The following is a 9,307-nucleotide window of genomic DNA, read 5'->3' as shown; positions in this document are numbered from 1 at the left end:
GGGTTTCTCTGTATAGCCCTAGCTGTCCTGGAACTCACTTTGTATACCAGGCTGGCCTCGAACTCAGAAATCCACCTGCCTCTGCCTCCCAAGTGCTAGGATTAAAGTCATGCGCCACCACCACCCGGCCCCATCATTTTTTTATTATTAGGTACTTTTTGGATTTGAATTGAGTGTGGTCTTTTTGTTATGTTTTGTCATCTTATCCACTTGCTCTAATATATTCTTCTGGAATATAATCTTCATTACTTGATTTTATGGAGGAAAAAATAATATCATTTTGGTGGCAGGTTATTGGACTTGATTGTCTAATGTCATTCAGAATTATTTTTTGTGAGTATTTTTGAAGAACGCTCTTGAAATTAATTGCTTGTACTGCGTTTTAGGTAAAAGGAGGATATCTGTTCCAACCCGGGCAAGCAGCAACCTCATTGTCCTTGCATTTTAAACTGCGGCAGCAACTGGGAGTTCAACAATGAAGCAATGATATCTGAGAACAAAGGAACACTGGCCAGCTAAATGTCAGCACATTTCATGCGATTGGGTGAGAACTCTGCAGCAGACCTGAGTGTCAGCTGGCAGAGTGAGAATGTGCTCTTCTGACACCATTTATTTGAAGCAGCTTTAGTACAGATTATTTAAACTTTATGAATATCAAATTCAAGAAAAATGAGTGAACCCCCCAGATTCTTTGTTGGGCCCGAAGATGCGGAAATCAATCCTGGAAACTATCGTCGCTTCTTCCACCATACTGATGAAGAGGAGGAGGAGGAGGAGGAGTCTGTAAGTTCTTTTCTTTTCTTTTCTTTTCTTTTCTTTTCTTTTCTTTTCTTTTCTTTTCTTTCTTTCTTTCTTTCTCTTTCTTCCTTTCTTTCTTCTTTCTTTCGTGTTATACATTACAGTGCAGAATGTTCGTTGATTACTCCTAATACAAATGAATTCTGTGATTTTAAATAAGACTTTTTAATGTGCAAGTTTGTTAAAAAAAAGTTTTAAATTGAACAAATATAATATTGAATAGACAGGGTATTAAAGGTAGCTAGCAATAAGATCCTTACTTTAATGACAGTTTAGAGTTGCTATAAGATACTAAGGAACTACTTAACTAAGTTTATCAAGTTCCACAAGGCTATCTCAAAGGCTGCATATGTGTGTAAGACACTGATGTATCCAGTGTCCTGTGAGCATTGGATCTTAGAAATGGAGCACATCTGTTCCGTCCAATTCCTTGTTCTGTTGGTCATAGCACTCATCCTCCTTGCCCTCAGGCCGAGTCTATTTTATTTTGGGAGCCGATTTGAAATACAGACATAAACTATGTGTTGATTTTTTTTTTCCTTAAATTTCAAATTAAAAAATAGAATCTCATTTTAAAAGAAAAACCTGTCACACTTGGAAAGAGTGGTAAGCTGGGACTACAGTAGCCATTAGACAGTTATTTATATCTGAGAGGAGAGCAGTACTGGTCACAGAGAAGTCACTGGGGGTGTACCTTTGAAGGCTAGGTGGAGTCACACTCTTCTCCCTCCCATCGTGAGACATTTCTGTAGCAGTGATGTTCTCATTGAGCAGCTGTGGGTGAACCTTGATCATCCCTGAGGAAATAAGCCCTCCACTGATGTTCTTGTGACATGCTTTTTTAGAGCTGTGAGAAATAGACAGTAGAGTTGACCTGTGAAATCTTTGTTAGGAAGATGATAGCCCTTTCACGATTCTTGATGAGGAATAACAGGGGCCTTAAGATGAATGATGGGAGGAAGCAGAGATAGATACCCCAAGATGGTTGCTGTTTATATTGTTTGATTTATAATTTAGTCCAATACTCATTTGAACTCCATGAGAAGAGGCAATATAGAATTATTTTTCTAAATGTAAAAAGAACAATTTAATCCCCAAATTTTTATTGCTACATTTAAGGGGAAGTTTTATGAACCACTTTGAACAGCTTTATATAGTGTTATATAAAATACATAAAATCATGGAAGAGAAAAGAATTAGATGCAGCCTTATGTGGTTGATAGAACTCAAGTTCAGGAATGAAAAGGCCAAGATGAAGTGCAAAGAATTAAGAATGAATATAATGGAAATTTGTGAGCATGATTTCCTCAGTATGTTACTGTTTATATGCTGTGTGTATTCAAGTTTGATGGTTGATTTGGTTACAAGTACAAGATTAATAAGATCATTAAGTAGGAATGTCAAGTATGAATGTTGGAGGGAGTGTCAAAGTTCATTGGCATTTTCTAGCAGTGGGCCTTTTTCTAAGTTCAAAAAGCTGTCTGTGACCAGCTAAAGTCCCTGCTCAGTCTACAAGAAGACTTACACTGTGCAGCTTTGTAGTTAGAAATGCATTTGATTTTAGACAGCAAAATTCTTTATTTGACTCTTACTGGACTTTTTAGTTGGAATAGATGGAGTTTTGTTCTCGTTTGTATTTTTCTGCCTGAAGATAGTTAAGTAAATGCTAGAAGCAGGTGAAGAAGGAATGTTTATTTGTACTTTAAAATTAATTGAAAATAGTAGCAATATCCTGAAGGTGGACTTTTTATTAAAATCTATCTATCCATCTATCTATCTATCTATCTATCTATCTATCTATCTATCTATCTATCTTGTTTTTGTTTTTGTTTTGTTTTGTTTTTGTTTTTGTTTTTGTTTTTTAGACAGGGTTTCTCTGTGTAGCCCTGGCTGTCCTGGAACTCTCTTTAGACCAGGCTGGCCTCGAACTCAGAAATCCACCTACCTCTGCCTCCCAGTGCTGGGATTAAAAGCGTGTGCCGCCACCATTGCCCAGCAATTTTAATTGTTAAGTAGTTTAAAAGATAGACTTTGGCTGACTTCAATAGTGAATATGTCAGTTTTACTGATTCCTGTTCCTCTTCTACTGCTGAAAGGAAATTATGACAGTGATATTTTAGCACACCTATTAGGACAACCTGTCATTCTGTGTTCTTTCTGTTTTAGCCACCAGAAAGGCAGATTGTGGTTGGAATATGTTCCATGGCAAAGAAATCCAAATCCAAACCCATGAAGGAAATTCTGGAACGGATCTCCTTGTTTAAATACATCACAGTAGTGGTTTTTGAAGAGGAAATTATTTTGAATGAACCCGTGGAAAACTGGCCTTTATGTGATTGTCTTATTTCTTTCCATTCTAAAGGTATTGAAAGGTGGACAAGGATGTTTTATCCTATCTGATTGTAGAAATAATACATACTTCTTATAGAGTATTGGATAAATGAGAAATGAAGCTAACTCATAGATAAGGGATGTTGACATTTTGATATATTTCTTTCTAATCTCTTTCTTCTCAATGTGTTTTTTAAAAGTTAAGTGTCATAGTTACATGTAACTTTACATTAGCTTTTCTTAGATTTTATCAAAATTTTCCACACCATATTTTTCATGATGTCTATTAGATAAATGTATAACTTAGTTAACTAATAACCAGACATTTGGGTAATTCCTAGTCTTCACTGTTAAAGTAAGGTTATGATTAGCTCTTTTAATATATATCTTTGTTTGCACATATCTGCAGATAAATGCTTTAGTTATTAGATATTTTAAGTCCTATATTTCTACCACATAGAAAGTGACCTGGTATTCTTTATATAAGTGCACATACTTAATTTGTTAAGAACTTTCAATTAAAAATTTAGGGCTTCTTTGCCATTTTAAATTGAATGGCAACAGCAGTTACATTTAAGTACTAATGTTATAGTAAATGTAATAGTACAAATTATTGCTCAAACCCCCCCAAAACAAACATAAAAATTATTGCTATTTCTGAAAACCTTTTTAATTTTGTAAATTACTTGTTTTTCCCATTAATAGGTTTGTAAGTTTTAGAGTTTGTTTCTGTATCAATCATTACCTTTTACTCCTATCCCCCAGTAGTTCTGTACTGTGCTAAGTTTTTTTCTGTATACTGGTAATGAAGATTGATTTTCATTTTTCAGTAAACCTGGTCTGATCTTGGTTGACCGAGACTTCTTGAGAAATTTTATATTTCCTGCCCATGGAAGTGCTCTTCTCTTACTGTTACATGTTCTTTCTGTGAAAACTGTTAGCTCCTAAAAGCTCCCTGCTGTGTCTTAGGACATACTCTATATGATGTTTGTTGACAAGAGACTATTTTCTCTTTAACTAAATTGAAAGCAGGAACTGACTGGCTTTCCATTGCTCAGTCCTGGTGGGAAGCTTGAAGTCATGACATTGAAGCCTTTACTGGTGCAGAATATGCTGTAGAGTCCAGCTGCTGCTTAATGCATTATTTAAAAAAACTAAGAGAGATTTAGAAGTGCATTTTAACTGAACATAGCTTTTTGATTAGAATTTTAATACTTAACATTTCTAAAATTTCTTGTAGTGATGTAGAAATGTCCTCACAAGCGGTTAATGTTCATAGTTAAATCATGCCCTGTCCTGCTGATTGATTTTTATCTTCCATAGAGAAGATATTGATGAGAGAATTGACACTTAAGGACAATAAAAAGTTGTATTCTTTGGAAGATAATGTCAAGTTTTCTAAGTATCTTATACACATTGAAAAGCTCTTAATCTGCCAGAATCCTATTGGTTAGAGGGTATCATACTCATTGACAGCTGAGCTTGACTTTGGTTGGTTCAACCTATATAGCTAAACAGAGGCAGGATTTAAGCATTTTTTTTTCTATTATCTGCTATGATACATTGGAGAATTTTAGTGGTAATACAGAGAGTAAAATATAATCTCTGAAATTTTTATAGTTTTTTCAAATCTATTGTAATCACATCTACATTTGACTCATTTTCATTATTATTAATCGTTTCAGTAGTCTAGAAATTTTAGTAGGTTAGTTTTTATATCCTAAGGTGTCCCAGCAGAAGCATGCTCCTATTCATATCTTTATCTTTTGCACATTTTATTGTTTATAAATCCATTTTTGTTTTTGTTCCTATTTTTAAAGGTACTGTCAGCTCATATGTAGACATGAAAATATCAAATAAAAGAGACTTGTGTATTGAGATTTTTTTTTTTAAATCAAGTGATGTGAAACATTATTTATTTGTAGATTCTTTATATATGAAAATATCTTACCTTTCTATGAAGAGCCTTTAAATAGTCAGATACAGGCTAACATGTCACAGCCAGTGACTTGTTATGCCATATCAATGATGATAACCAAGAAAAGTTATTTTAATAGTATAAGTTAAATAAAAATGTACACACTTATTTCATATCTTTTATAGAAGGTGGTTATGTACATAATGAAATTATTTTTTTAGGGGAGGTGGCATAATTCAAGTTGATGACATTAATAAATTTATAGATGCCAGCTTATCTTGAGATTGTACAGAATATGATAATAATATGTGTTCTTAGGATTTCCACTGGACAAAGCAGTTGCCTATGCAAAACTCAGGAATCCATTTGTAATCAATGACTTGAATATGCAGTATCTCATACAAGATAGGTGAGTGAAGTTGGCTGACCTAAGGGAAAAAGAAATCAACGCTTCCTTACTAGTGTATGCCGACGCAGCAGCATCAGGTGTTCTCAATTACAGTCACTGCATCCTTTTAGAATACATTTATTAGGAAGCTCTGTCAGTGAAGAACCTTGAGAAGCAAGGAGTCCTTCATTTAGTCACAGGAACAAGGACTTGGATGGCGGTTGCTTAATTTCCAAAGCCTACTAAACCCATCAAAATTGCAGTTTCTTGTCATATGGCTGATGATTACATAGAATTCATTCATTGTAACTGTTGATATTTATGGTGAAGTGTACCATTACAGCAGTTTGTTACTATACATCTTAATGTTCATGGAGCATAGATTCTAAATGAAGTTATAAAACGGTGTGTGTTTGTCTGCTTATTTGGTTTTGGTAGCTACATGCAGTTCTATTTTCCATGAGCATTCTACTTTTGTGTTATAACATGACATTACTTATATTACTTACATGGAAATACATATATACTAATTTTGCATGAGGGTAAAATCATTTTTCTCTTAGCATCCTATGAGTGTTTTTCTATGATATTAAGTATTATTTTATGGTAAGGGTTTTAGTAGTTAGGCTATATTTTCTCTTTGATATTCATCTTACTTGACTATTTTTCTTCATGCATGTACATTCATGTTTTAAAGTGCAATCTTTCGATTTGCTATAAAAGATATTTTATACGGATTTTGGTGAATATTTTGATAGAAGCAGTTTGATATTTGAAATATTTAGAAAAACAAAAAGGATAGTTAAGAGTGATAATTACTTATGTGGGAATATAATATATTGAGGAATAGAAAGCCAAGCACTTCTAAAGAAACATTTGTTTCTGTTTTCTTTAGAAGAGACGTATATAGCATTCTTCAAGCTGAAGGCATCCTACTTCCTCGGTATGCAATCCTGAACCGTGATCCAAATAACCCGAAAGGTCAGAGAACTCAGCTCCGCAGCCTTCCTTTTGGTTCTTGACATACTCTTTGTGACATCCCTACAATAAGTAGAAAGAGTTGAAGATTCATGAGGTCTACTTAATAGTTTTTTCTTAATGAATTTAACAGTTGTGGGCCTGTCGTGGTGGTGCATGCCTGTGATGCCAGTACTCAGAAGGGAGATTTATAGGAAATTCAATGTCAGAGTCAGTATGTATTTAATTTTGGGCCAGGCTGGACTTCACATTGTGAGACCCCCATCTCAGAAAACAAAACAAAACAAAACAAAACACTGTGAGCTAACTGGCTAAGTAGTATTATAGGGGCTATCTCCTGTATTTTGTATGTATACTTGTATACTTATGATCTGAGAACTGACCATTTGGTACTGGATAATCACTTAGGAAGCTCATCCCTGGAGAAGGCTAATTCTTACTCTCTCTGCAGTCATCAGAGAGAGTAAGCTTTTTTTCCTTGAGGTACTGAGGGTTGAACCCAGGGCCTTGCACATACTTTTCAGGCTACTACTACTCTGCTGCTGTGCTGCCTCAGCTCTGACTACTGTAGTCTGCTAAGGCATAGTTTTACTAGGAGCTTATTTTTACTTATTTTTGCTCTTGAATGATATTATGAGGGTGATCTGACTTTTCTGGCGATTATGCTTTGTGTTTAGAATGCAACCTGATTGAAGGAGAAGATCATGTAGAAGTAAATGGGGAAGTTTTCCAAAAGCCATTTGTGGAAAAGCCGGTCAGTGCAGAAGACCACAATGTTTACATTTATTATCCAACATCCGCTGGAGGTGGAAGTCAGAGACTTTTCAGGAAGGTAAGCCTTTGAAATCTTCCTGTGAGTAGCCTTCATTCTTCTATACGTTTTATTAAAACGTGTTAAAGATTATCAGGCTCTTAATAAACTAAGGTGAGATACTGAACTGTCATCATCTAGAGGAAGATGAAACTCTGGCAGTTCCATTAAAAAGTATACTTTTCTCTTACTGAGATAAAACACCGTGACAAAAGCTACTTCTAGAAGGAAGAAGGGAGGTGGCAGGGAGAGAGGGAGGGAGGGAGGGACGGAGGCAGGCAGGCAGGCAGGCAGGCAGGCAGGCTGGCTGGCTTTCTTTGAACTATGGTTCAAGCAAACTCAGGGTTCCAGAGCAGTAACAGCCCACTGTGGTAGAAGCCAAGCTGCGGGTATGGCCGAGGGGACAGAAACACCTGAGCGCTTTTATCTTTAACCACAAGTCTGCCTGGAGTGGCCTGCCAGAGTGAGGCTTTATCCTCTCAGAGCCCACCCCAGGGAACATGTCCTCTCGCCAGCCTGAACCACTTACACTACAAAGCAGTGACACCAATGGGCAGCAACTGTTCAATACCTGAGTCCGTGAGGGATGTTTCCCCACCCTGCCACCACAGAAAGTTTAGTTACATAAAATTTCTGCCTTCAGAATATAAAGAAAGGTGCTGGATGTGTCTTCAGTCTTTCACCTGTGTTTCTGTCAGACTAGAAATGGACTTAAAGATAAGCTCCTTTTTGGAGAAATTAAATGGAGAAATTGCCAGTTCACACGAAAGTAATATTGGTAATTTTTACACATGTAAGTACATACTTAATTGCTCCCATAATAAAATTAATGCAAATCAGATCTGAAATATAATGATATCATATTACTTTTTGGAATAAAAAGGATTTTCTCTTAAATTGGGCAGTTGGGAAATAAGCCTAGTCCAAAATGTGTGAGTAGCGATGTCATCTCTTAGTAGTATATCAAGACAGAGATGCACTCATAAATAGTCATGGTTTTGTATGTCAATGATAAACCAAGAGCTAGAAAAATGACTCAGTAGTTAAAAGCATTTGCTCTTTCAGAGGACCCCAGTAGGTTTTATCTCAAAAGGAAAAAAGGAAGAAAAAGTTGAATACATTTAATAAAATAACATCATGAACATCATAGCTTAGTTGTATGGTAAGCAGATTATGTTTATTTTCACTTATAGTTACTTGATTGGTTAAAAAAACAAAACCCTACATATAACTGCTGTTGTCCAGCAGCACGAGAGAGTATGATACTCATAAGGGAGCCCTCGAGCATCTGCAGCTTCAGTCTATGGGGTTTGGTGCCTTCTGGCATCCACAGGCAATGTATACATGTGGTGCATTTATATACATGCAGGCAAAACACTAATACATGTAAAATGGAAGTATAGCTTAAAACAGAATAAAGATGTCCTTTAAATACCCATTATAGTGGCAAATATTAGAGAATAAAATACCAAGTATAGATAAGACTAGGAAATTTAGAAGCCATCTAGAAGTCTCTTTTATATATATATATATATTTTTTTTTTTTTTTTCAGATAACATAGTTTCTAGAAGATTTGGCAGTATCTGTCTAAGTACAGATATGAATAACCATGAGCCTCCTAGCAGTTTCTTAGAAACATAACTACAAATGTGGCCTGTTTCCATCTTAAGAATGTTTAAAACAGTAGCATTGCATTATGCAAGAAACTTGGCAAACAACTTTGACATATAACTATAAAGTGAAATGTTGTTTATATAGTGGAAGCTCTGTAGCAGAAATAAACAGGCTCAACTGTTTTTATTTGTGTGTGTGTGTCTATGCGTGTGGGGGTGGGTGTATGTGTACGTGTGTGTTATATATATTTGAAGGAGGCCAGAAGAGGGTCTCAGATCCCCTGGAACTGGAGTAATTGTTATAGGTAATTGTTAGCTGCCTGATATGGGTGCTAGGAGCTTGTATTCTCTGGAAAAGCAGCCAGTGCTCTGTTGTTGTTGTTGTTGTTGTTGTTGTTGTTGTTGTTGTTGTTATTGTTATTGTTGTTTTCAAGACAGGGCTTCTCTGTGTAGCCCTGGCTGTCCTGGA

The 9,307-nt window shown here is 35.7% G+C and overlaps 1 protein-coding gene across 12 annotated transcripts in view; it reads left to right on the top strand.

Annotated features, from left to right (window-relative positions):
- The window catches only part of Ppip5k2 (diphosphoinositol pentakisphosphate kinase 2), a 66,159-nt gene that overhangs the window by 8,106 nt on the left and 48,746 nt on the right, over nucleotides 1–9,307 (top strand). For all 12 annotated transcript variants that reach the window (XM_029539359.1, XM_021199030.2, XM_021199031.2 and 9 more), the window contains exons 2-6: nucleotides 387–783; nucleotides 2,965–3,160; nucleotides 5,366–5,456; nucleotides 6,331–6,416; nucleotides 7,091–7,245. In XM_029539359.1, coding sequence (XP_029395219.1) covers nucleotides 670–783; nucleotides 2,965–3,160; nucleotides 5,366–5,456; nucleotides 6,331–6,416; nucleotides 7,091–7,245 — 642 coding nt within the window. In that variant the 5' untranslated portion in view covers nucleotides 387–669. The remainder of the gene's footprint in view (nucleotides 1–386; nucleotides 784–2,964; nucleotides 3,161–5,365; nucleotides 5,457–6,330; nucleotides 6,417–7,090; nucleotides 7,246–9,307) is intronic.

Source organism: Mus pahari, chromosome 5 (genome assembly GCF_900095145.1).
Source record: "Mus pahari chromosome 5, PAHARI_EIJ_v1.1, whole genome shotgun sequence".
Lineage (NCBI taxonomy): Eukaryota > Metazoa > Chordata > Mammalia > Rodentia > Muridae > Mus > Mus pahari.
The sequence above is the reverse complement of the archived record's forward strand: the minus strand, read 5'-3'. Positions and strand labels throughout refer to the sequence as shown.